General features: G+C 44.3%; 3 protein-coding genes across 4 annotated transcripts in view; 1 reads left to right on the forward strand and 2 right to left on the reverse strand.

The window, feature by feature from the left end:
* The window catches only part of LOC115137323 (protocadherin Fat 1-like), a 94,959-nt gene extending 80,343 nt beyond the window's left edge, over window positions 1-14,616 (forward strand). The window contains 12 exon segments of the mRNA XM_065024757.1: window positions 1,364-1,963; window positions 2,619-2,841; window positions 3,126-3,260; window positions 3,485-3,642; window positions 4,903-5,383; window positions 5,760-5,913; window positions 8,171-8,281; window positions 8,417-9,060; window positions 9,608-9,742; window positions 11,394-11,453; window positions 12,100-12,135; window positions 12,882-14,616. Coding sequence (XP_064880829.1) covers window positions 1,364-1,963; window positions 2,619-2,841; window positions 3,126-3,260; window positions 3,485-3,642; window positions 4,903-5,383; window positions 5,760-5,913; window positions 8,171-8,281; window positions 8,417-9,060; window positions 9,608-9,742; window positions 11,394-11,453; window positions 12,100-12,135; window positions 12,882-13,567 — 3,423 coding nt within the window. The 3' untranslated portion in view covers window positions 13,568-14,616.
* Window positions 14,617-16,337: 1,721 nt separating this feature from the next.
* Window positions 16,338-20,272, reverse strand: LOC115137321 (uncharacterized). 2 transcript variants are annotated; one of them, XM_029673591.2, is made up of 2 exons: window positions 20,196-20,272; window positions 16,338-18,267 (listed from the first exon to the last, which is right to left on the reverse strand). In XM_029673591.2, exons 1-2 carry the CDS (start codon window positions 20,255-20,257, stop codon window positions 16,905-16,907), a joined length of 1,425 nt encoding a protein of 474 aa, XP_029529451.1. In that variant the 5' UTR covers window positions 20,258-20,272; the 3' UTR covers window positions 16,338-16,904. The 2 variants fall into 2 exon arrangements, with proteins under 2 accessions (XP_029529451.1, XP_029529452.1); XM_029673592.2 differs by lacking the exon at window positions 20,196-20,272 and adding an exon at window positions 19,884-19,933.
* A 3,094-nt stretch (window positions 20,273-23,366) lies between these two features.
* LOC115137707 (uncharacterized) lies at window positions 23,367-27,176 on the reverse strand. The gene is made up of 2 exons (XM_029674032.2): window positions 27,080-27,176; window positions 23,367-26,819 (listed from the first exon to the last, which is right to left on the reverse strand). Exon 2 carries the CDS (start codon window positions 26,810-26,812, stop codon window positions 25,451-25,453), a length of 1,362 nt encoding a protein of 453 aa, XP_029529892.2. The 5' UTR covers window positions 26,813-26,819; window positions 27,080-27,176; the 3' UTR covers window positions 23,367-25,450.
* Window positions 27,177-27,874: the final 698 nt, after the last annotated feature.

Below are 27,874 nucleotides of genomic sequence, written 5' to 3' on the forward strand. Positions count from 1 at the left end.
TACTGTTTCCTTTTCTATTTCTTTCCCTCTCTCTCTGTAGCTCTCTTTCACTCTCTGTGTATCTCTCTCTCTCTCTCTGTATTTCTCTTTCACTCTCTGTGTATCTCTCTCTCTCGCTCTCTGTATCTCTCTCTCTCTCTCTCTCTCTCTCTCTCTCTCTCTCCACCCCCTCTACTCCTCCATAATACTTATACTTACCTCTCTTTCTCGCCATAGCGTCAAATCGAAATAATCACCATGCATTTAAAAAAAGTCCCGCTGCCCTCTCTCGCACCGATTGAATCAGAGTACAAGGCAGAATGTCTCACATGAGAGGCATAGTGGAGAGCTCTGCAGCCAGCTCGCGTGTTGCCAGTCGGTGAACTACTGCCCTCTCTCTCTCCCCGTGGAGAAAAGGAGTAGGCGGATGAGAACGAAGTGCGATTCCTCGACTCTGACTGACGTTCGGAACGCTGCAGATAGAAATAGATGGAATAGAGCCGAGACGTTTTCCCTCTAATCTGCCTGACGGACAATTCTATCTGTTCTACACGGTGTATTTCTCTCTTTAACGTTTGGCAATCCTCCTGAACACTCGGGATTCCGTTTTTGTCCTGTGGGGTTTGGCGATGTCATTCTCGGGGCAGACTCGAAATGCCGCGGCGCCTCTGGACGCGTAAACGCCCTTTCAAATTCAGGTCGGGTGTTTATTCGTCTGAGCAAGTGGGCCCTTCAGCCGTTCTGCAGGCAGTCCTTTTGGACCTGGGTGTCGGTGGACGAGCAGGTTCAGCCCCAGGAGAATGGAAGAGCGTAAGCTCCCTCTAGCGTGGGAAAGTGGAGCTGCGATTTGAACGGCAAAGAGATATGGAGCACTTTCAACGTTTTGTCTTGTTTTGTTTTTTTACTGTACTCTATGTCATCTGGACATTCTCCTAAGCTCCCTTGGAAGATAAGTTAACGATGTGGCTATGATGTCGTATAGTAAACAAGCACACTGCCGTGCGGCTGGAGGAGTGATGGTCAATCCTCGGTCTAGTGTAGTTATGCTGTTGCCCGTGTGTCGGCGATGTGGGGATTGCGGAGTGAGAGTTGGGTCAGGCTGCGTTAACGTTATTGCCAAAATGGTGGCAGTTATTTGGGCTCATCCGTTGTTAGAAATGATGCGTTCGTTAACTGGAATGAATGGAAACGGTAAAATGGGTGAGTTGTGTCATCGGTTTCGGAGACATTTTCTAACCGGGCCTAAGTCCTTGTCTGAGTTTTTGAGAATCACATGAAAGCTTTTAGTTGGGTCACCGCACAATTTGGGTCTCTCTCTCGCTCTCTCTCTTTTGCAACAGACGCAGAGTGTGACTCATCCCTCTCCCTTTTCTCCCTCCTCCAGGTGGCCGACAGCGGCAAGCCCCAGCTCCTCTCCACGGCCTACATCAGCATCCGGGTCATCGACGAGAGTGTCTACCCGCCCGCCGTCTTCCCACTGGACATCTACATCTCTGTCGCCGGCGAGGAGTACCCCGGCGGCGTGCTCGGCAAAATCCACGCCACCGACCAGGACATTTACGACACGCTAACGTACAGTCTCGCACCTTCATCGTCCTCGGATAACGGCGAAGACGCTCTGTTCGCCGTCTCCGCCGCGGACGGCAAAGTCATCGCCCAGCGCCCGCTCGACGTGGGCCACTACCCGCTCAACGTCACCGTCACCGACGGGCGCTTTTCGGCAACGGCCGACGTGAACGTGCACGTGCGCCAGGCGACCCGCCAGGCGCTGGACAACTCCATCGCCGTGCGCTTCGCCGCCATCGCCCCCGAGGAGTTCGTCGGCGACTACTGGCGTACGTTCCAGCGGGCGCTGAGGAACATAGCGGGGGTGAGACGCAGCGAGGTGCAGCTGGTTAGTCTGCAGCCCTCGGAGCAGGGGACAGGAGACCTGGATGTTCTACTGGCTCTGGAGAAGTCTGGGAGTCCCTACCAGCCACAGGAGGTAAGAACCATGACCACGGCTCCTTCACAAAAAAACGTCTCCGAGTAGGAGTGCTGATCTAGGATCAGCTCCTCCCCCTGTCCAGATCAGTCCTGTTAATAGCGATCTGAAAGGCAAAACTGATTCTAGAAAAGCACTTTATCAATATGTAGCAACGATAGTGACTTTGTTTCATAATACGGATTAATAAAAACATATCTAATAATATAAGGCAATATAATGCTTGTAATCATGATGATAGTGATATTAGCTTTCTCCTAACATATAATATGGCAAACTATGTATAAATACCTTTTTAAAATGGCTGTCTTTCATCTACGAACATAAAAGTAAGAAAAGAAGACAGGCAACCGCAGAAAATGACGGAATGTATTTACAGTTGTGAAATAGAATCAAAACTCTAGAATTCAACATGAAGAATAATCAAAAATGCGATCATTAGGCGGTGCACCTCAAAATAACATCTAGCAACTTTAGTAGATCTCTTGGTGCAATGGCTAAAGGGTCGGGTCGACAGTTGCTGGTCCCGGCAAGAGTCCCGGCAAGAGCTACCCCTGAGTTCGCCGCACGGTGTTACATTGAAATGAACATGTCCGTGGAAGGACTTCAAGTCGACCGTTCAGTCTTTTTAACATCTTCACCGTTGCTCCTCCAGGTGGTCTTCCGCAAGCTCAACTCGTCTGCGGCGGTCATCGAGGAAATGACGGGCGTGCGCATCGTACGCGTGGTCAAGAAGCTGTGTGCCGGCGTGGACTGCCCGCTGCGCTTCTGCGACGAGGTCATCAGCCTGGACAGGGCGGCCATGTCCACCTATAGCACGGCCCGCCTCAGCTTCGTCACGCCACGACACCAGCGCACGGCTACCTGTCAATGTGAAGGTACTGACAGACACACACACACACAGACGTACATAGGCCTAAACGCACACACACAAACACACACACGCACATAGGCATAGCTGCGCATAAACAGACACACACACACGCAAAACACACACACCTTTACTCCTCCCGCCTCATCACTCACAAACACACATACACATAGGCATAGATGCATATAAACAGACACACACACACACAAAACACACACATCTTTACCTAAACCACCACACCCCTGACCCCATGCCATCCTGGCTTCATCTTGGCTCACGTTGTTGTTCCAGGTGGCAAATGCCCCACGGTGAACAAGCTGTGTGATGCCAGCCCCTGTCCAGAGGGCATGGAGTGTGTGGCAGACCGGAAGGAGGCCAGGTATAGCTGTGTGTGTCCAGATGGTGGCAAGCAGGGCAAGTGCTCCGGTAAGACCAGACTCACCTCTCATCCTGTCTGACTCTCTCTCTTTCCCTCGCTCTCTCTCCCTATCTCCCTCGATCTCTCTCTCTCTCTCTCTCCCTCTCTCTGAACCTACTGTTTGTTTGGTCTCTGTACTCACTGCCTAGTTATCAGTCTCTCCCTCCTCTATCTCTCTCCCCCGCATACTTATCCTTACCTCTCTTTATCCCTCCCCCTCCTCCCCTCTCAGACGGCCAGTCCCTGACGTTCAGCGGGACGGGCTATGTGAAGTACCGTTTGATGGAGAATGAGAATAAGGAGGAGATGAAGCTGTCCCTTAGGCTGAGGACCTTCTCCAGCCACGCCACCGTCATGTACGCCAAGGGCACCGACTACAGCATCCTGGAGGTGGGTCAAAGGTCAAACACAGGGTGCGTCGTGTCCATGCGAGAAAGGCGCCAGATTCTAGCTACTAGCTACAGATGATAAAAGATCTCCTTCCCACACCATTTCAAGTCCACCATAGTCCCCCCCCCCCCCCCCCCGGCTTGGGCATGAAATCGCTGTAAACAAACCCCTTTCTTGTCTGTGCTGTGGGTACTGTCCTATTTATTCTCAGTCTGCTGCTCCAGCTCTCAGTCTCATGCCCAATCCTCGTATTAGCCCATGTTATCCTGTGTAGGAAACAGCCCGATAAGCGCTAGCTGCCAGGACCTGCCCTCGGGGCCACCCCGCCGTGTGCTGTTGGCCTTAGTCGGCCATTTTTCATCCTCACGTGAAAGGGCTCTGGGAATGCGGTGGTGGGCTGCATGTAAAACAACACGAAGGGAATGCTGGGAGGGAAGCGGAAAGCACTTTCTCACACATTCCTCTCTGTGGTACTGTCTGGTTGCCAGAGGATCAGCTATTCCCTATATAGTGGACTACTTTTGAGCAGGGCCCATATAGGGCTCTGGTGAAAAGTAGTGCACCTATACAGGGAATAGGGTGCCATTTGGGACACGGCCTAGGGCTCCAAAAGGAGTTAGCCTGAATATCACAAGACATAATGTCATACTGTGAGATGCGCTATATGTGCAAAAGTATGTGGACAGCCCTTCAAATGAGTGGATTCGGCTGTTTCAGTCATACCCGTTGCTGGTGTATAAAATCGAGCACACCGCCATGCAATCTCCGCAGACAAACATTGGCAGTAGAACGGCCTGACTGCAGAGCTCAGTCACTTTCAACGTGGCACCGTCATAGGATGCCACCATTCCAACAAGTCAGTGTGTCAAAATTCTGCCCTGCCAGAGCGGCCCGGTCGACTGTAGAAATACCGCACCTCTAGACTAGATACTGCGAATAGTCGTAATCTAGTGTTAAATAGCTGTGCGTGTAAACTGTACAGTAGTCAATGGTACCAGATTGTGCTCTTCGTGGAACTTCCAATTTAACGTTCACATAATGCGTCATATACCACACCCCCCCGTGCCCTTATTGCTTAATTATGGTAGCCCCACCGTGGCTAGGTGAACATTTAGCCATATTGCTTATATTTATCCAGTCTGGTTAGATCTACAGAAGTTACTATGGTGGGTAGAGACTAACTGTTCAATCTGGACAGGGCCTAACTCACTCTCTCTCTCTCTCACTCTCTCTCTCTCTCTCTCTCTCTCCTTCTGTCAGATTGTGAATGGCCGCCTACAGTACAAGTTTGACTGCGGAAGCGGCCCGGGAATCGTCTCTGTACACAGCACCCAGGTCAACGACGGCGACTGGCACACGGTCACCCTTGAGGTGGATGGCAACTACGCCAAACTAGTCCTGGACCGCGTGCACGCCGCCTCAGGCACAGCTCCCGGTACTCTGCGCACACTCAACCTGGACAACAGCGTCTACTTCGGCGGGCACGTGCGCCAGCACGCCTCCTCCACCGCTGGGCGCCACGGTCGCAGCTTGCCCGTCACCAATGGTCTCCGAGGCTGCGTGGAAGCCATCGTGCTCAACGGCCAAGAATTGCCGCTCAACACCAAGGCGCGTGGTGCCCACGCCGTGCTGGAGGACGTGGTGGACGTGGCGCCCGGGTGCGTGCTGGCGCCCGCCGCCGAGGGCTGCTCCAGCAACCCCTGCTCCAACGGGGGCAGCTGCTCCTCACTGGCCAATGGAGGTACGGGGCTCCCGTTGTGGTTTTTGTCGCCTGGTGTCGTCTTTATTCAAGTCGCTTAGTTATGCTGCTCAACCTAGCCTGCTTATAATCCTCAATGTTGGATTATTTAAAGATAATAATTACTTTATCATCCAAATGTGTGTTTCTGAAACCCAAAGTTAAAGTATACAGCTGTAATCTTCAGTCCTCAAGCCAAACCCATTTAACCCACAATCTGTATCCCTCAGTCTGTCCAGCGCCTCTATTCTAATCAACACAAAGACCAATTATATTTCTCCCCAGGAGCCCTGTGAACACAGACATCAAGAAATGACCTTAGAACTACAATAGAAATGCCCTACATTTTTTTCTTATGCCTTCTCTTCTATTTCCCCAGGTTACTTCTGTAAGTGCAAGGCTTCGTTCATGGGTACTCACTGTGAGATTGGCATCAGCCCATGTGCCTCCAACCCCTGCCTGTACGGGGGAACCTGCGTTCCGCGCGGCGACGACCTCTACTGCCAGTGCAGAGGGCAGTACTCAGGACAACGGTATGGATCTGTCTCAGTCATAGATATGATACTTTTATTTCCATTGTGACTGTTTAAGGGTTAAAGTTGAATTATAGATTCGGGAGCTCAGACGAGACATTTTTCCAAACTTTTGCTAAAATAGTGCTGGTTAAAGCTGACAGATATAATGATTTATTACTTGTTATAAACATGGTATAAAAGAAAATGATGCCCTCTTACCAATTTCAATGTTTGGATCAAATCTTTAAAAAATATATATATTCTGTTTTGGCATGTGTTGTAGAGGAAACGATCTCGGCTTATATGCGTTCCCAAATCCATCATTCCGTAATTGTGTATTGCTCATGTCCAGGGCTCGGTATTCTCCATCAAGTGTAAAACGTTAGCTCTCTGTTAGCTCACTCTGAAATGAACATCGATCCTGAGCTCATGTTGATGAAAACCGGAGGAGTTGATCTGGAGGAAACGGCATTGAGCATTTCCGCAGCACTGAAATCACATGCGAACATATACAGTTGAAGTCACACGTTTACATACATTTAGGTTGGAATCATTAAAACTCGTTTGTCAACCACTCCACAAATTTCTTGTTAACAAACTATAGTTTTAGTAAGTCAGTTAGGACATCTACTTTGTGCATGACACAAGTAATTTTTCCAACAATTGTTTACAGACAGATTATTTCACTTATAATTCACTGTATCACAATTCCAGTGGGCCAGAAGTTTACATACACTAAGTTGACTGTGCCTTTAAACAGTTTGGAAAATTCCAGAAAATTATGTCATTGCTTTAGAAACTTCTGATGGGCTAAATGACATAATTTGAGTCAATTGGAGGTGTACCTGTGGATGTATTTCAAGGCATACTTCAAACTCAGTGCCTCTTTGCTTTACATCATGGGAGAATCAAAAGAAATCAGCCAAGACCTCAGAAACAGAATGTAGACCCCCACAAGTCTGGTTCATCCTTGGGAGCAATTTCCAAACACCTGAAGGTACCACGTTCATCTGTACAAACAATAGTATGCAAGGTAAACACCATGGGACCACACAGCCGTCATACTGCTCAGGAAGGAGACTCGTTCTGTCTCCTAGAGATGACCGTACTTTGGTTCGAAATGTGCTAATCTGTCCCAGAACAACAGCAAAGGACCTTGTGATGATTCTGGAGGAAACAGGTACAAAAGTATTTTTATCCGCAGTAAAACAAGTCCTAAACTGAAAAGTCTGCTTAGTACGGAAGAAGCCGCTGCTCCAAAAAAAGACAGACTACGGTTTGCATCTGCACATGGGGACAAAGATGGTACTTTTTGGAGAAATGTCCTCTGGTCTGATGAAAGAAAAATAGAATGGACCATCGTTATGTTTGGAGGAAAAGGGGGGGATGCTTGCAAGCTGAAGAACACCATCCCAACCGTGAAGCATGGGGGTGGCAGCATCATGTTGTGGGGGTGCTTTGCTGCAGGAGGGTCTGGTGCACTTCACAAAATAGATGGCACCATGAGCAAAGAAAATGATGTGGATATATTGAAGCAACATCTCAAGACATAAGTTAAAGCTTGGTTGCAAAGGGGTCTTCCAAATGGACAATGACCCCAAGCATACTTCTAACGTTGTGGCAAAATGGCTTAAGGACAACAAAGTCAAGGTATTGGAGTGGCCATCAGAAAGCCCTGACCTCAATCCCATAGAAAATGTGTAGGCAGAACTGAAAAAGCGTGTTTTGAGCAAGGAGGCCTACAAACCTGACTCAGTTACACCAGCTCTGTCAGGAGGAATGGGCCACAATTCACCCAATTTATTGTGGGAAGCTTGTGGAAGGCTACCCGAAACGTTTGACCCAAGTTAAACAATTTGATGGCAATGCTACCAAATACTAATTGAGTGTATGTAAACTTCTGGCCCACTGGGAATGTGATGAAAGAAATTAAAGCTGAAATAAATCATTCTCTCTACTATTATTACTATTATTCTGACATTTCACATTCTTAAAATAAACTGGTGATTCTAACTCACCGAAGACGGGGTATTTTTACAATGATTCAATGTTAGGAATTGTGAAAAGCTAAGTTTAAATGTATTTGGCTAAGATGTATGTAAACTTTCGACTTCAACTGTAGATAATTCTCTATAAAATGACGTATGTTTTGGATTCTTAGTATTTAAGATATTAGGATTAAGCATCGGATCAGTGACTGCCAGGAAATAAAACTGTTATTTCTCATTACTCTTTGGTCTAGGCTGCTGTATTGAATCTTTATTTTCCACTACAGGTGCCAGGTGGGGCCATACTGCACAGACAACCCCTGTAAAAACAGTGGGAAGTGCATTGACAGTCTGGATGGTCCTGTGTGTGAGTGTGAACAGGGATTCCAGGGTGACAGGTATGTGTGCGCAAAGGTTTGCCGTCTTACTTCTCAAAGCTACCATTTTTCCAGTAGTAGATTTTCCAAACTACTATCTTTTACTGTTAATGTGCTACTCTCTTCTAATCCTCCCCGTCCTTTGTCGTGGTGCAGGTGCCTCAGTGATGTGGACGAGTGCCTGAAGAACCCGTGCTCCAACGGCGGCCAATGCCAGAACACCTATGGCTCGTACTCCTGCAACTGCTCCCTGGGCAACATCGGGCGGCTATGCGAACTCCGCTCCGAGGTCCGCAACGAGTTCGTCTCCACCTCCTGGAACATCGGTCTTGAAGAAGTCATCGGTATTGTCGTCTTTGTGGCCTCCATTTTCCTCCTGGTCGTCCTCTTCGTGGTCATCCGCAAGAGGGCGTGCCGAAGAAAGTCCAAGTCTAACGACGACAAGCGCAGCCCGGGAGGCTTAGGAGCGCCGCACTCCTTCCTCCAGCGACCCTACTTTGACGCAAAGCTTTGTAAGAACATTTACTCGGACATTCCGCCGCAGGTGCCTGTTCGGCCCAGCTCGTACACCCCCAGCATCCCCAGCGACTCACGCAACAACCTGGACCGCAACTCGTTCGAGGGCTCGGCCATCCCCGAGCACCCCGAGTTCAGCACGTTCAACCCGGACACGATGCACGGACACCGCAAGACGGTGGCCGTGTGCAGCGTGGCGCCCAACCTGCCTCCGCCGCCGCCCTCCAACTCGGTCTCCGACAGCGACTCCATTCAGAAGCCCAGCTGGGACTACGAATATGACGGTAAAGCTCCTTTACTTACGTCCATATCTTTATTGTTGATTCATATTTGTAGATTCCCTGCTCTAGATTTTTTTGGGCTCGTTGGTGGAATTACCTTAGATCATTCATGGGGTGTCCGATAGGGGTGGGCCGATATATATTATTAAATCAACTATCGTGATATTTGACATCGATGATAAATCGTGAAGAGCCAGACGGTATACCGTAATATGCAAGACGGTAGTATTTTTGAACTTTACTAATCAAAACTGTGCAGTTTGATCAGTTAGGCTATATCAACAGGTCTAAATGAATGAACCAAGCCTAGTTTTTTTTCGCCATACTCAGATTATTTAATGAGAATGTGACTATGTTATAAATAAGGACATCGTATTTACAGTCTGGAATGATCTATTTAGTCATTATCTCCCAACCCTAGTGTCCAAACCTAAAACCAAAGTACAAAAACCAAAAATGTAGCAAATCCCTGCGTGTAGTCTCTTCCGGAAATACTACTTCACCAACTTACATCTTTGTTTGTCTGTGTGCATGTGCTTCTGTACTCCAGCTAAGGTAGTAGACTTGGATCACTGTTTGACCAAGAAGCCAGTGGAGGACAGTGCCTGTCACTACAACACCAGGGGCAGCATGTCTGAGGTCCAGTCCCTCAGCTCCTTCCAGTCCGAGTCCTGTGACGATAACGGTATGTATCTGAACAGAAATGGTCAACCTTGCCAGTTTAGGAATAAATGTCCTAATACATTGACTAGATTGATTTACACCCGAAGTGAACCAAGGAAGTTTGGTCATCTTACACACCCATATTAACGTATATATTCAAATGTAGTTTTCCTTTGGTCTTATCGACCCACATTTGTTCTTAATATAGATCTAAATATGTCATTTTCATTTGGTTGTATAGTTTCTGAATTCTGAAGCGCTACATCAGACTCAGTGGAAAGCACACGTGGGGATGCTTGTGGAAAAGTCCTCTGGTTCTTGTACGACTGCAGTTTGTAGAGTGGCCCCTTGGCTGTAGTTGACTTGTATACATGCTACGTGCTAATCATCTCTCTTTGCGTGCCGTGATTGGCTGCAACGGTGACTCTCTGGGGTCATGTGTTTTTTCTCTCTCCCTCTTTGCTGCGGGGCTTCAGTTCCCATTTGGATCAAATCGGTTCACAGACCCAGAACACGGTTTTAACTAGGGGTCAGCGTGTAAGTCCTCAATCACCTCGGTACAGAAGGAAGCGATCAAAGAGAACATTTTTGCAATATTCTCTAAGGCATAAAAAAAACTCTCTCTTTCTGTTCTCTCTCGCACTCTACTCAACTCTAGTCGCAAAACAGGCTTGCTTGTACAGGCTTCCCCGCTGAAGTGGCAAGAGGGGAAATTAGCATTAGCCAAGGAAGTTAGCAAATTAGCATTAGCCAAGGAAGTTAGCAAATTAGCATTAGCCAAGGAAGTTAGCACATTAGCATTAGCCAAGGAAGTTAGCAAATTAGCATCATAAAATGATTTTAAGTTATTTACTTGAATGTCTCTTTTTTGTTTGTCTCTCTTTTTGCATATGTTTCTTTTTAAACAAAATCTAGCCACGGATGCATGTTTGAGGAAGACAGTGAAGAGCATTAAGCAAGGGTATAAAGTACAGTACATATGATGGTTCTTCTCCCATATCTGCCCTCATTTCACGTTGGGTTGTAGGGAATGTGCTTGCCATCAATCACCACAACCTTCATCTGTACTTACCCTTAACCTCACCGTGAAAACCTGCAGGATTTCTGATACATTGATCTAATGTATTTATCATAGATATTTTTACAGTATATCTATATAGAAAATATTTCAACTTCTTTGTGAAGTATTATTTAGTTTTGACTGTATTTGGACAAAATATAGTCTTAGCTATTTTAGGGCTGGAAAGGCATTTTTATCCTTGAGAATTTCTCTGATCCTTCCTTCCATACTGTCAATGGCACCCCTGTATGTTGTTGCTGTGTGTTCTCTTGCACAAAGACCAAACTCCCTCTCCACCGTGTCCCGTTCCACCTCCGTGTTGTGACCATTGAAAACCACAAACATCCAAATGTAGACGTCCTTCAATATCATGCAGTCAGTCTTACCCCCTGTCTTCCCTTCGTCCTACCCCAACCCCCAACCCAAAAACTCCATACGTTTCGGAGCGACACAGGGAAAATAAACGTTTTTGTAGGGAAACGTTTCTCGAACGTTGATTTGACGTTTCCCCAGCAAACGTGCACTTCCATTTTGTGTTTGGTTTCTTTTTCCAAATCATTTGTACTAATGTCAAACCTCTCCTCATCTGCTCCTTTCCCTTACCTTTCACAAGCCTCCATAGTGACGGTAATCCACCTTGTCAACTCTGTTATTGACTCGGTGGAAGGAGAAGGTACTTTTTTTTTTACTATTATCACCTCAATCAATACTTGTTAGCCATCTGTGGTTTTTCTGTGTGGTTGCGTTCCATAGTTTCCAGACCTGGGTTTGAATACTATTTGACATCTTTCAAGTACTTAGAGTGTTTGCACTTAAAAAAAACACACATTTCTATTGGTTCCATTGCAACAGGCAAGCTCAATTAAGCACAGTTTAAGTATTTTAAATTATTTCGAATACTCTTTGAAATCCAAGTCTGGTAATTTTGTTCTCTGTCCTCGGTGTCAGGATGATGAGTTAGGCCTCCGAGATGCCATTTCCTTATCCAATGACATGCCTCATCTCATTGTCTTCCAAATTATTGCCATTTGAATCACGCTGCCTAATTTGAATCTCAAAATTGAAATGTCTCACACGATTGGCCAATTAACCGAGCAGCAAAGGTTTCATTTGGAAGGTGCTAGATTAATTTCCCTCGCCCCTCGGTTGACTGTTTAAGAAAATGGCACGACTGTTGTCTGTATTGTAAGCCTGTATCTTCGCTCAGAGCAGTAGATGTTTTTTTCTTAATGTTTCATTCTTGCTCTGGGCTTCTCTCTCTCAGGTTCTTAAAATGACTTTTTCTTCCTCTCTCCTCTCCCTTCTTGCCTCGTCTAAAGAGTCTTTTTTGGCTCATGAGCTCAAGAACCCAAGAGGTGACTATTTTGTCATTTGTTTGCCTGAATCCCAGTGGTCCCCCCCACCCCACTTACTGTCAACCAACAAAACAATCCCATGCATGACATAGATGCTGTGAGGAAATACGACTGGAAATGTTTAAGCACTGTTTGGTCGAAACAATATCATATCGATAGTTATCAACTAAACATGGAAACGGTCTAATTTTGTCACAGTACTTCAATTCAAATCCCTCACGTAGACCCTAAAATGTGTTTTGTGTCCCCCCCTTTTCCCAGTAACTATAACTGTCCCACGCTGAATGAAGTTATTCATATCCCTTTTTGGCGTCTGACACTAAAAAAACCTGGAGCCTTTTTTAAAGAAACCGTTTGAAACGGTGCTTTGAAAATCACTAATCATATTCACCCCCATTTTGATCTCCGCACAAACCACTCCATAAAAGCAATAACAACAAAAAAGTGTCTTGTTTCAAGTGTACCACATCTTAAGGTAGTATTTGTTTATACTACGTGTGTGTGTACATGTGTGTATTTGCAAAGAATGTGTGTGCGTTTTTAAACTGTTTTCTGATTTTTGTGTATATTTTTTTACGAATCCAACTTAATGTGTTGGTGTGTCGTGGCAATTGCATGGTGTGGGCATTAACACGCTGCTGTTGTGTAAATGTATGTAATCTGATCTGTGCGAGTGTGTGTGCTTTGATTGAGGCTTAGGGTGGTGACACCTGTGGTGTCTAATTATTTGCATCCTTGTCTAACAGGCTACCACTGGGACACATCTGATTGGATGCCAAGTGTTCAACTTCCTGGAATCCAGGAGTTCCCCCAGTATGAGGTTGTGGAGTCCCCGACCCCCCTGTACAGTGACCCGAACGCCATCGATACTGACTACTACCCCGGCGGCTACGACATCGAGAGCGACTTCCCGCCCCCTCCCGAGGACTTCCTCGCCCACGAGGACCTGCCCCCGCCGCCGCTGCCCGAGTATGGCGACCGCTACGACACCCTGGAACCACCCCGGAGGGACCTGGCGCCTCCTGGCAGCCCGGGTTCGAGTTTGTCCTCTGGTGTACGCCACCGCCCACCACTGCCCCAGCTCTATAGCCTTAACCAGTACCTACCACACCACCACTATCCCAGCGACGCTGAGGGCAGCCCGGGCTGCGGCGGCTCCACGGCCGCCACCACCACCCCAGCCTCCACCATGGGCGGCGCCAGCAGCTACCGGGGGGGCTACCCCATGGGGTACGGGCGGGGGGACTTTGAGGCGCCGGCGCTGGACAACATGTCCATGTCCCTGTACACGTCCACGGCCTCCTGCTCGGACATGTCGGCGTGCTGCGAGGAGTCAGAAGTTATGTTGAGCGACTATGAGAGCGGTGACGAGGGACACTTTGAGCGGCTGGCCATCCCCGCACTGGACTCCCAACAGCACACTGAAGTCTGACACTGGATCCAAACAAAAGTGCCTGAACCCCCCCCCCCCCCCCATCTCTACCTTATGTTAACCCCCTCTGCCTGTGTATGTACACACTACAACGACACACAACACAAAGCGACACAGACACATGTACACACTTATACATACACACACAGAGCAATGAATTTGTTCACGTAAACAGGGGTTGTTGGGACTGGTCTTACTCTGAAGGCTGCTTGGCTGGGTGGCGGTGTCTTCAAGGAGATATCATTTAACAGCACTGGACCCCATAGCCTCCTCTATCTACTCAGTCCAACTCCTGCAGTACTGGAAAAATACCCGTGTTTGAGTTGGCTGTGCGATTGCTTTAAGTAAATGTCAATTATGCACAAGAAATGTCTTGACGAAAAACTACATTGATGTACAACTACGAAGAAAAAAAGAAAACCATTGACACATCAACAATCATGATAGATAAAACACACACTACAAGGTGATATCTGTATTTGTAGAGGTAAAACCGTACAAACTGATTTTTGATACAAATCCTCGTTCATTTTCAATGTAAATTTAAATGTACAGTTTTGATTTCAAGGTTTACTAGGTTTTGTAGATATTTTATGCTTTTATTTACCCCCCCCCCCAAAAAAAAACACAAGTTAAATGGTGTGCTACATTATCAGCCTTACTGTTCCTTCATTCACAAGAAGAAAAAATTTAAACTTGTTTTAAAAAAGAAAGAGAAGAGCTCAGCTTTTCCAAAAACACCATGTATCCGTTGAAAGTTGATCGTCTCCTGCTCATTTCAGAAAGGGTCTTCGATGAGCGACTGCATATTCTTGTGTTGTTCTATTTTTTATTTGTTTGTTTGTAAATGGCGACTTTGGAACCTCTTTATTTTTCCACCACGAAAATGGGACCCGATTATATTTATAGTGCAAAGTTATCCATAGACACTTGACTTTTTTCAGACGTCTATGTGGGTGTGAGCAGTACTATGGTCTTGTTAAGGTTTTTATTGAATACTGCCACTAGCTCACGCTTTCCTACTGGCAATAAATTATTCATAAAAAATAGTTTGGGCGCCTTGTCTTTTATTTGCTGCCGGTGTTTCAAGTATTTAATTTAATTCAATACAACTTTATTCATCCAACTTTATTTAGGGGCAATTAAGTAAAATAAGTCAACTGTAGAAATATCATGTGTTTATAACATCAATTTTTTCCCCCCCAAGTCAATTGTTTTGCAATGATGGATGAAATTGATTGCCAATCAGCTTCTCATCTTTAACAAGTGATCTCAATAACAAAACGGTTGAGAGTTCTGATGGATAAACGTCCCTTTGGAAGTTAAATATCATCAAGCTCGAAAGTGTAAAGACAGTTGAAATGCAAGTCTACTGTGCGAGTTAAAGGCATCATCATCCTGCGACACGACTGCATACTTACAATATTTCGTCATTCATCAACCTTTACATTATAAACGATTACACCGACCTACGCCTCAATCAAAGCACACACACACACACACACTGCACAGATCAGATTAGGTTCCGTACAGTTACACCACCATATTAATGTTAAAAACTCACACAGTGCAATTGTCACAACGCACCAACACACCCACGTCGCAAAAGCAAGCTGGAGTTGATTTGTGATGAACTGGATTCGAATCGAGTCAAATGCAAAAAGGAGCAAAGAGTAGAGTACTGTATGTAAGTTGATTTGTGATTTAACCTAAATGTGTGATTCTATTTCAGTTAATCTCATTTATTTTGGTTATCATTTGTTCGCTTTCAAGGTTCAATGACTGCTTTTTCCTCACTGTATTTATACAGCATGAAACAAGCCTTCACTCCAAGAAACGTGCTTCCATCACATTTATATTTATACACATAATATTCAGATGAACCAGATGAATTCTGAACTGTCTCATATAAGTATAACCACCCAAGTATAACCCTTTTTAGTGCAGAGCTGTAGAAGCCTCAAATCTGAACAGGCATCTCCCCATTGGCATCGTCAAACTCAGGGCCCCTCCAGATTTCCTCCTCTGGATAGCTGAACCACCATGGTTTACTTGTGAGGAGCCTGACCTGAAGACCGGGGTTTAGAGCCACCCAAGTGTCAGAGACGCCATTGGCTGTGAAGACTGAGGTAGATGTCATCTTGAGTCTGACCGTTGTTGTCTTTCAAAAGTGTCCCCTTCACCCCCAAGTCCAAAACCTTCTGCGATAGGACGCTCCATCTAATTCTGGGAATTCCCCCACGCTAAAAGTATCGACCTCAATCAACATCCTCATGAGTTTTCACACCCTGAGGTCTCCTTATGACTGTATTCCTTGGCTTCACTGTGCATTTATGCAAAGCACTGTTTGTGTTCATTTTGAATCCTGCTTAAACCAGAAATTATAGCATATTTCGATTTCAGATCTGTTCTAATAAGGTCGACGTGAATCTCAAAGGTATTTGTCTGATCTTAATCCGTATTTGGCTGATTGCACTCAAATCAGGAAATTGTCTATCCTGCATTGTGTAGTCAGATGGTGTGTTAGGCCGATACAGTGACGCGTATTCCCCGTTACCATGTTAACATAGAAACTGAGTCGCATTACATATTTGTTACCGCCCATAAACGAGGTTTGTTTATTAAAATTCAGAATGTTTGTGTTAACAAATTAACAGATCCCTGTTAATCATGCTATTTCAGATTAGTTTTAACTTGGCATAATGCTAATGTTTATTGCAAAAAACAGTGATACAAGGCTGCTTCAGGTCATGGACCTTAAGCATTGGTCTTAACAGACTTAACTATTTATTTCATAAACAGAACATCTGGGCAATTCACACTCCCCATGTGCAGCACTATATAAAAACAGTCAAACTACAATTGCACCACTATATAAAAAACTTAAACTGCATTTCTTATAAGCATTACAGGTATTTAAAGATCCATTGGAAATGCAGGTGTATTGTATAAGTTGAATGCGTCATACCTCAACATGACTGCATACTGATTCATGTCTTTTTTTCAATGTTCAGTTATTCATCAACTTAACACTATGAACATGTTAATCATAGATATAGCTTACTTAGTACAGTTGATTACTATTTCATTTTATTTTGAGAATTATGTCAGAATTATTCATGAGACAAGGGTGCCAAAGAAAAATAAGTGATTTGTGATCAGACTCTAGGCTCAAATTCATGTTTCCTCGAAATAGTACATTTCAGTATTGTCTGATTTAAAGTTGCATAACCACAATGATTCAACAGTTAATACTTTTTTATATAAAAATGTGTTTCAAAGACCCCAACATCATCATGGCATAAAAATTCTCAACATTTCATCAAGGGCTTGGTTTTTAGGGTTGACTTTCCCAGGCTACCGTACGTGCTACTTCGTTGTATTTCGACAGCATGAATCGGGCCTGGGCACCTGGAGAAGTGGCCATACTGGACTCATAAACATAGACATCATATTCAGGTATCTCATCTGCGGGAGTATCTTTAGTAAAATACACTGCCCACTGGAAGGTTTGGTACTCGTTGTTGCTGACACTGTTCGCAGAGTAGTACCCTACCCACGAGTAATAAAACACGTCCTTCCAGTCAGTGAAGGACTTCTTCACAAACAGGCGAGCGCAGGCGTAGCCATTTTTTGTGTAGAGCTGCAGACTGGCATCGTAGCCATTCATGATGACAGGAATCAAACTGTCCGCATCGTCAAACTCGGCACCTCGCCAGACTTCCCTTTCGGTCGTGTCCCAGGGAGATTTTTTGAGGAGCCTGACCTGAAGACCGGGATTGAGGGCCACGGAAACGTCTGAGGTTCCGGACGTGTCGTTGCCGACGGGGGACTCAGCTAGTTTGGTCGTACTACCATCGTCCTTGAAAAGCCCCACCACCATGTAACGGTCCATGATGGACTTCGGTAGGTTGCTCCAACTCATTCTCAGGTAGCCATTCTCAGCTGGTTTGACATCAAGCCTCAGCGGGTGACAATCATCCTCAGTCTTCATTTCCACCATCTGAAGCCTTTGGAATCGGACCGACTTTGCGGAACAGACCTGGAATTCAGGTGACGGGCACGTTTGGTAGCCAGCTTGCCCCAGAAATGCCTCCAAACCGCCCAATGTGTCGTTCCTCCAATGGACCCGTAACATCTGGATTTCTCGTAAGAGGTTGAAGCTAATGGTGTACGTGTGATTTGGATGGAAGGAATTTGCTTGGTTGACATTGAGTGGACAAAGTTCAGTGACCAAGACCTCGTCCAACCTGAACTGATTTGACCCTTCTGCCTGGACAACCCTGACTATGATCCTGTCCCTATTTCTATTGCCAGATTTCAGTGAGTTGTAGTAGTTTTCAGTGACATACTCAGGCAAGGCCCAAGATTTAGCCTTACTGATATCCCCCACTGTGTAGTAAGCTTGCCTCTTTGGATCGGTCAGAGCTGGGAGGAAACTGTCGTTATTATCGAAGTAACCAAAGCCATAGTCACCTCTGGCTGGATCGAAATGGGTTTGGATGATGTCGTGGTTGATGTCGATCTCTGATTGGTCAACAAACCAGTAAAGCAGATAGAGACCATGTCGTGGGAAGCTGTTGCCGTACCATATGTCTCTCAGATCCCTGATTGAATCAATGGTCGGAAATGAAGAGGCAGGGAACAGAAACAGTAGGAAGACGGAACAGCAGAGTAAGGTGTGCGATGCCATGATCAACCTGAGAGTGAGTGAGAGAGCACGCAAAATATCAACATTAGATATTGAATATTTATATTTATACAACTACAGTGCATTCGGAAAGTATTCAAAACCCTTTACTTTTTTATTTTTTTAAAAACTTTACACACAATACCCCATAATGAGAAAGTAGAAACAGGTTTTTAGACATTTTTGCATATTTATTTTTAAAAAACTCAACTGAAATATCACAGTTTAGGTTTTACAGTACATAAGTATTCCGACCCTTTACTCAGTACTTTGTTGAAGCACCCTTGGCAGTGATTACAGCCTCGAGTATTCATGGGTATGACGTTACATGCTTTGTACACCTGTATTAGTTTCTCCCATTCTTCTCTCTCAAGTTCTGTCAGGTTGGATGGGTCTGAAAGTCTATACTCCAAGCGGGCTGTCATGTGTCTTTTACTGAGGAGTGACTTCCATCTGGCCACTCTACCATAAAGCCCTGATTGGTGGAATGCTACAGAGGTTGTCATTCTGTATTTTAATTTTTTTAATTTACCCCGGCCAAACCCTAACCCGGACGACGCTTGTCCAATTGTGTGCCACCCTATGGGACTCCCAATCACGGCCGGTTGTGATACATCCTGGAATTGAACCAGGGTCTGTAGTGATGCCTCTAGCACTGAGATGCATTGCTTTAGAACACTGTGCCACTCGGGAGCCCCAAGGTTCTCACATCTCCACAGAAGAACTCTGGAGCTCTGTCAGAGTGACCATCAGGTTCTTGAACACCTCCCTGACCAAGGCCCTTCACCCCCGATTGCTTAGTTTGGCCGAGCGGCCCGCTCTAGGAAGACTCTTGGTGGTTCCAAAATTCTTCCATTTAAGAAATATGGAGGCCACTGTGTTCTTGGGGACCTTCAATGCTGCAGACATTTTTTGGTACCGTTCCCCAGATCTGTGTCTTGACACAATCTTGTCTCGGAGCTCTACAGACAGTTCCTTCAACCTCATGGCTTGGTTTTTACTCTGACATGCACTGTCAACTGCGGGACCTTACATAGACAGGTGTGTGCCTTTCCAAAACATGTCCAATCAATTACATTAACCACAAGTGGACTCCAATCAAGTTGTCGAAACATCTCAAGGATGATCAATGGAAACAGGATGCACCTGAGCTCATTTTCGATTCTCATAGCAAAGGGTCTGAATACCTATTTCTGTTTTTTTATTTTTTATTAATTAGCAAACATTTCTAAAAACCTGTTTTCGCTTTGTCATTATGGGGTGTTGTATAGATTGATGAGGATTTCTTTAAAAACAATGTAATCTATTTTAGAATAAGGCTGTAAAGTCAAGGGTTCTGAATACTTTCCGAATGCGTCTGTTTCAACCAAAGTTACTTGCCAAAGAGCATGATAAAGCATGACGTATAAATCTTGAAATGGCTGCAACCTCTTTCCTAAATCAGTATATCAAAAAGACGTCAACAGTTTTGTGTACCGTTTCTCTTAAAGCGTTACAGCTTACATTTAAGCTTCTCTGCTACTTATACATACATTTGACATACTTTCAAATACGTAACAATAATACTTTACAGAACATAAGCTCTTTAAATGAGCCTCTTACCTGCTCTTTAAACGAGCCTCTTACCTGCTCTTTAAGCTCTTTAAATGAGCCTCTTACCTGCTCTTTAAACGAGCCTCTTACCTGCTCTTTAAGCTCTTTAAATGAGCCTCTTACCTGCTCTTTAAGCTCTTTAAATGAGCCTCTTACCTGCTCTTTAAGCTCTATAAATGAGCCTCTTACCTGCTCTTTAAGCTCTTTAAACGAGCCTCTTACCTGCTCTTTAAGCTCTTTAAATGAGCCTCTTACCTGCTCTTTAAGCTCTTTAAATGAGCCTCTTACCTGCTCTTTAAGCTCTTTAAACGAGCCTCTTACCTGCTCTTTAAATGAGCCTCTTACCTGCTCTTTAAGCTCTCCGCAGTGTATCTTGTTACTGAGAGATTTGGTGTATTTATATGCATCAATACCCATTGTGCAAACACGTCTATGGCCACTCCCTTTGGTTAATATTTACAGGTGCTTGCGTCTCAAACTGTACATATTGACCAATGATAAAGAGTGCTTGTATTCCCTTCTCGGATTTCCTCCAGGCATTAGAGGTGTTGATAGAACTCGGCCCACATCAATGAGGAAATTGGGTTAATCAGTTGGGGTACTTCTCTTTGCAATGACCAGGAAGGTTGGAATTTAACCACAGATTGAAATGGACCCAAACCTCTTTGCTGGAATGACTTGTGTTTTCAGTCAGAACCATTATCAATCCTGAGCTTTTTAGTCCCTTCAGCTATCCTCAACCCCTCCCATCTATCTCCGTAGACCAACCATGTGCCATATATTTTTCAACTGTGCTGAACCTTTCTAAATCGCATAGTATCAGATAGCAAAGTCGCCCTTTACACGTGTATCCTTATACTGGTTGAAAATGGCAGATTTGGACACTGATAACCTGAATGGCTGCACGGTAACATGCTGGCTGCACGGTAACATGCTATACCTGACGTAAGAGCTCGGGGTCTCCGCTTCACAACTCTGTATGGATTTTGACTTGCAGCCGTCATAACCTTGGGCACCGCACGCAACAAAAAGTTGCCCCCATCTCTCCCGCTAATTGCTCCCAGGTGATTTTATTTGAACAACTTTTCATCAGGCATCCATATCCCAGGTGGGGGTAGTAGGTGCTATATATATGGGCAGTACTCAGTGATATCACTTCCTGACACAAGAGGTAAAAATATAGAACATACATTAAATGTTATTATGAACATACTGTATCAAAATGTAATATATATACAGTGGGGCAAAAAAGTATTTAGTCAGCCACCAATTGTGCAAGTTCTCCCACTTAAAAAGATGAGAGAGGCCTGTAATGTTCATCATAGGTACACTTCAACTTTGACAGACAAAATGAGAAAAATAATCCAGAAAATCACATTGTAGTGACTGGATGCTTCGTGCCACAAACAGAGACAACTTCCCACACAGAAAGGAGGGAAAAGGGCTACCTAAGTATGGTTCCCAATCAGAGACAACGATAGACAGCTGTCCCTGATTGAGAACCATACCCGGCCAAAACATAGAAACACAAAATCATAAATACAAAACATAGAATGCCCACCCCAAATCACACCCTGACCAAACCTAATAGAGACATAAAAAGGCTCTCTAAGGTCAGGGCATGACAACTGCATTGAGCACATTGGCCACGTCTGTAATGACCCTCCGGAACCTTGTCCAAGAAAGTTTCCCTTTTCTCTGGTGAATAATCAGATTTGACCACAATGTCTCTCACATTTGGGGTTATTTTAAAGACTATACGTGGGGGATATTTAAAGATGGGTTTCAATTGTGGGTCCGTATCAATAATTTACCAGCGCTTCCTGATAATGTCGTTATTAAATGCCTTCCCCAATGGTGAGTCTTGGGTGAAGCACGATGGCACAAAAAGCTTATTTCTCTAAAATGTTATGCACAAATTTGCTTAGATCCCTGTTAGTGAGCATTTATCTTTGCCAAGATAATCCATCCACCTGCCAAATGGCATACTGACTGCAGGAATGTCCACCAGAGCTGTTGCCAGAAATGTGAATGTTCATTTCTCTATCAACATTGTTTTAGAGAATTTGTCAGTACGTCCATCTGGCCTCACAACCGTAGACCACGTGTCACCACGCCATCCCAGGACCTCCTCGTCCGGCTTCTTCACCTGTGGCTTCGTCTGAGAGCAGCCACCCGGACAGCTGATGAAACGGTGGGTTTGCACATCCAAAGAATTTCTGCAAAAACACTCAGAAACCGTCTCAGGGAAGCTCATCTGCATGCTCGTCGTCCTCATCGGGGTCTTGACCTGACTGCAGTTCGGCGTTGTGACCGACTTCAGTGGGCAAATGCTCACCTTCGATGGCCACTGCTTTTCAGGGATGAATCCCGGTTTCAACTGTACCTGACAGATGGTGTTGTGTGGGTGAGCGGTTTGCTGATGTCAACGTTGTGAACAGAGTGCCCCATGGTTGCTGTGGGGTTATGGTATGGGCAGGCATAAGGTATGAACAATGAACACAAATGCATTTTACCTATGACACTTTGAATTCAGAGATACCATGGCAAGATCCTGAGGCCCATTGTTGTGCCGTTCATCTGCCACCATCACCTCATGTTTCAGCATGATAATGCACAGCCGCATGTCGCAAGGATCTGTCACAATTCCTGAAGCTGAACATGTTCCATTCTTCCATGGCTTGCATACTCACCAGACATGTCAGCAGCCATTGAGCATGTTTGGGATGGTCTGGATAGACGTGTACGACAGCGTGTTCCACTTCCCGCCTATACACAGCAACTTCGCACAGCCATTGAAGAGGAGTGGGACAACATTCTACATTCCACAATCAACAGCCTGGTCAACTACATCTGAAGGAGAGGTGTCGTGCTGCATGAGGCAAGTGGTGGTCCCATCATATACTGACTGGTTTTCTGATCCACGCCCCTCTTTTTTTTTTAAGGCATCTGTGACCAACGGTCATGTATTCCCAGTGGTGAAATCCATAGAGTTGGACCTAATGAATTTATTTCAATTGACTGAATTCCTTATATGAATTGTAACTCTGTAAAATATTTATTTTCTGTCTATTTTGTAAAATGAGACCTTGAGGACTAAAATAAATACAGTGTTGACGCAAGCCAAACACCCGTAAGTCCGAATGTGCACTTCCACATCCTAAAACCCATGTAATATACAGTGTCAATGTTCATGATCACTTTGTTTGATGTACAGTTTCAAGACAACCTGGTGTTATAACCCTGGGTTGTCTTGAACAGAGTGAGCCTTGGTTTGTTGCGTTGTGAAGGAAATTTGTCGCGGACCACACGTCTGAATGCAGTCCATTCTCTGCGCACCAAAATGACGGATCTGCTTCTCTGAATTGTCTTGTGAAAGCCTAACACTGTAATATCATATGTTATAATTTAGCTTGTTATGTTTGCAATAGAACAGAGCTTTCGAATAATGCACACCTGACTCAGATTGTGATTTATAATGGACCGTTCTTTGGATTGTGTAAACAACAACAGTAATTGAGCATCAAATCCAATCAAGCTTTATTTATACAGCACATTTCAGACATGGAATGCAACGCAATGTGCTTTACAGGAAGAAAAAATGAATGAAAACAATGAAAATAAAAGCTGAAATATTTACTACACAACAAAGACAAGATTTTAAAAAACTAAAGAATGACACAAACTGGGTTACTAAAAAGCACCCCAAGGAAAAGCAAAGCTAAAAAGATGTGTTTTAAGATCTATTTTAAATATGTCCACAGTTTCAGCACCCCTCAGGTTCTCTGGCAGGCTATTCCAGAGGCTGGGGGCATAATTACGAAACACTCTCCATGCCTCTTGGTCCTAGTCTTTGGGAAAGTTAAAAGGCCAGAGGACCCGAGGGACCTACTGAGTACATAACTTAAAAGTATGTGGAGGGCTGTGTTCCAAAAAAAATAAAAAATACAAGTGCTTGCTCTAGTTCCGGCACAGCTAGGAGAGCAAAAAAAAGCACCTTATGGTTGAAGACTCTTCTTTTAGTCATACAATTACATTTCAATTACGTAGGAACTGTGCTCAATTTGGAGAGGTATGTGGCCACTTGGAAACACCAGTTAGACCTCTCACTCAAACAGTTGTCATTTTTTTGCACCTACTCAAAAGTCTCTATGAATATTCTTATCGCGTTACTGAATGTATCTAGAGTATTTTCAGATTTTGTTAACAACAAATACGGCGAAAAGTACAGTAAATGTGAAGTACACATTGGATTCTGTCTTGTGTCAGGTGAACTGTTGCGTCCTCACCTTTTAGTCTAATAATTTTCCCAGAATCTCCAAACTGTTGACTTTTAAATTGATACGTTTAAATTGATATGTTTATGCATATGCTTTCCATATTCCTTCTGTAAGTATCATTTCCATTTAGTCCTATCCATATAGGCCAATTCCAAAGAGTGTACGGGGAATATGTTACTAAGAGTGTTATTACATTATTGATTGACTATGGCTTTCCAAGTCACCCAAAGGTGCTACAGTATTTGCAGAGATATTTTTCGTTAAATGTGATTTTACAGCCAATATTGACCAGAAACAAGCTACGGTACCAGAACAAGTGATCTATTCATTTTGTCTCTTTGCAGCAAAATCTTCAGAGCTGGGATGGCCGTATCCCCCATATACATAACATGCTATTGGTAGAAAGAACTTTGTATTATAATTTAAATGAAAAAACTATGTTTTAAATCAAGAGTTGTTTTGTGTATCAGTGCTTAGAAACGTGCCATGGAATCGGCACGTCAAAAATCTCTTCCCAACTATTTTGCAACCTGCAACCAGTAGTCAATTTGTTGGTCCTTAAATAGAACTGGATAAAAAAAAAATATCGATCACATTTTTTTTTTAATAAACAATTTTGGTTTTTAATGAAGGGTCGACAGACAAGGTCCATGCCTCCTACAGCTTCTACTTGCCTCCTCTATTTTTGCAGTAATGCTGCAATCAGTTGGATGTAATTTTGGATAGCGAAGACATTTCCATATATTTTTTTGTTAACTGCGTGTGTGACAGAACTCCACCAATCCTGGTTATAATATCATTTAGAAAGATTATATAGTAAAAAAATGTTTTATCATGAATAATGTTTTTTTTATTATTGATTAGTCATTTTGAGTTTAAACATAATATTTGTTGTAATATTTGTTCTGTCATTTCTGGTGGATGAAACTGTAATTGCGACCAGCTTTCTATGGCTTGTTTAAAAAAATAGCGATATTATGAAGAGGATTTCATTTTCAATTAACCCAAAAGTGAGGGGTTGCATAGCTTACTTAGTGCAGATGATTACAATTACGTTATATTTTGTGAATAAAGTCAGAGTTAACAGAATTATTCATGGAACAAGGGTGCCAAAGAAATGTAGTAATGTGGTCGAACTCCTATAGGTTAAAATACGTGGTTCCTTGAAAAAGTTCATTCAGTCATATGTCTGATAAAGTTACAGAAACAACAATGATTCAAAGGTTAAATACATGATGATATAAGATATGCCTCAAAGACCCCAGCATCATCATGACATGAAGTAAAAGATGATCTACATTTCATAGATGGCTTCGGTTTTTAGAGTTGACTTTCCCAGGCCACAGTACGTGCTACTTCGTTGTATTTCGACAGCATGAATCGGGCCTGGGCACCTGGAGAAATGGCCATACTGGACTCATAAACATAGACATCATACTCAGGTATCTCCTCTGAGGAAATCTCTTTAGTGAAAGACCCTGCCCACTGGAAGGTTTGGTACTTGTTGTTGTTGACGCTGTTTGCCGAGTAGAACCCTACCCATGAGTAATTAAACACCTCCTTCCAGTCAGCGAAGGACTTCTTCACGAACAGGCGAGCGCAGGCGTAGCCATTTTTAGTGTAGAGCTGCAGACTGGCATCGTAGCCTTTCACGACAATGGGAATCAAACCGTCCGCATCGTCAAATTCGCCACCTCTCCAGACTTCCCTGTCGTTCATGTCCCAGAGAGATTTCCCTTTAAGTAGCCTGACCTGAAGACCGGGGTTCAGGGCCACGGAAACGTCTGAGGTTCCAGATGTGTCGTTGCCGACGGGGGACTCAGCTAGTTTGGTCGGACTACCATCGTCCTTGAAAAGCCCCACCACCATGTAACGGTCCATGATGGACTTCGGTAGGTTGCTCCAACTCATTCTCAGGTAGCCGTTCTCAGCTGGTTTGACATCAAGCCTCAGCGGGTGACAATCGTCCTCAGTCTTCATTTCCACCATCTGAAGCCTTTGGAATCGGACCGACTTTGCGGAACAGACTTGAAATTCGGGTGTCGGGCACGTTTGATATCCTGATTGCGTCAGAAATGCCTCCAGACCGGCCAATGTGTTGTTCCTTCCTCTGACCATCTGTAACGTCTGAATTTCTCGTAAGAGGTCGAAGCCAATACTATTCGTGTGATTTGGATCAAAGGAATTCACTTGGTTGTCATTGAGAGGATACATTTGAGTGACAAAGACCTCGTCCAACCTGAACTGATTTGACCCATTGGCCCGGGCAACCCTGACAATCATCCGATCCCTGTTTCTGTTCCCCGACTTCAGTGAGTTGTAGTAGTTTTGAGTGATATACTCAGGCAAGGCCCAAGATTTAGCCTTACTGATATCCCCCACTGTGTAGTAAGCTTGCCTCTTTGGATCGGTCAGAGCTGGGAGGAAACTGTCGTTATTATTGAAGTAACCAAAGCCATAGTCACCTCTGGCTGGATCGAAATGGGTTTGGATGATGTCATGGCTTTTGTCAATCTCTGATTGGTCAACAAACCAGTAAAGCAGATGGAGACCATGTCGTGGGAAGATGTTGCCGTACCATATGCCTCTCAGATCCCTGATTGTATCAATGGTCGGAAATGTAGAGGCAGTGTACAGAAAGAGGAGCAGGAGGGAACAGCAGAATAAGGTGTGCGATGCCATGATCGACCTGAGACAGAGAGAGTGTGAGAGAGCAAGATGTCAACATGAACATTTTCTATACTCAAAAAAAGTGACCATCTTGAAGTCACATCTGTCGCAACTGATGTCTTTTGCCAAAGGCAATGTATAAAACATGAAAGTATAACTTTTAGAAAGGCTCAACCTCTTTTCCGATTCAGTGCGGCATCTGTATATCATAAAGATATCAACATTATGTGTCCCATGTGTTGTAGTAAGGATATATAGTACGGCAACTTAGCATCTTACCTGCTCTTGAAGCTCTTGTCTTTTCGCAGTGTATCTTATTACTGAGAGATTTGGTGTATTTATATTTGTTCATACCCATTGTGCAAACATACCACGCTGACGGCCACTCTGTGTGTGGACTGCTGATGTCTGGAGTGTTATTGGGTCACGTCTGTTGATAACAGTTATTGGTTAAGTTTTGCAGGTGCTCAATAGATTTGATTATTCTTCTTTTTCCCCGGCAAATATATCCAGTAGCTACTTTGTTTTTGTCATGAACTGTACATATTGACCATGGACAAATTGTGCTCGTTTTTCCTTCTAGTACTTTTTTGGATCAAAGAAAAGCCTTACAACTGAAAACGTACAAGGCCCCAATTCAATCAGTTGCAGATAAAGGAGCACTGCACTGCAGGCTCACTCAGAATGATTGTGCTCTTATGCAGGTGGGGTTTCACGTCAATATTCAATGACAATGTCAGCGAGAAGAACAACTTTCGGGTAATTTACGTCTCTGATAAGCATTCAGAGTGAAGCCATAGTATGTTTCTGCTTTATCTGAAAGTGATTGATTGAGTGGCCCCCCCAATTATTTTACACCCACTACTCCACCTCTCATTGAGGCTCTGAAAGGTGAAATGTCACAAACTAAGTCTGTCTGTGTCTTGAGTTCAATGAGTTCAATCAAACTCTTGTGGGTTCAGACCTCAGTTCAAATACTATTTTAAATATTTTCACTTTAGATGTGCTTGATTGAGCTTTTCTGTTGCAATGGAACCAACAGAACAGTCACTAAAGTGCAAACCTGGCACTCCA

The sequence above is a fragment of the Oncorhynchus nerka genome, linkage group LG11, assembly GCF_034236695.1.
Source record: "Oncorhynchus nerka isolate Pitt River linkage group LG11, Oner_Uvic_2.0, whole genome shotgun sequence".
Classification (NCBI taxonomy): Eukaryota; Metazoa; Chordata; class Actinopteri; order Salmoniformes; family Salmonidae; genus Oncorhynchus; species Oncorhynchus nerka.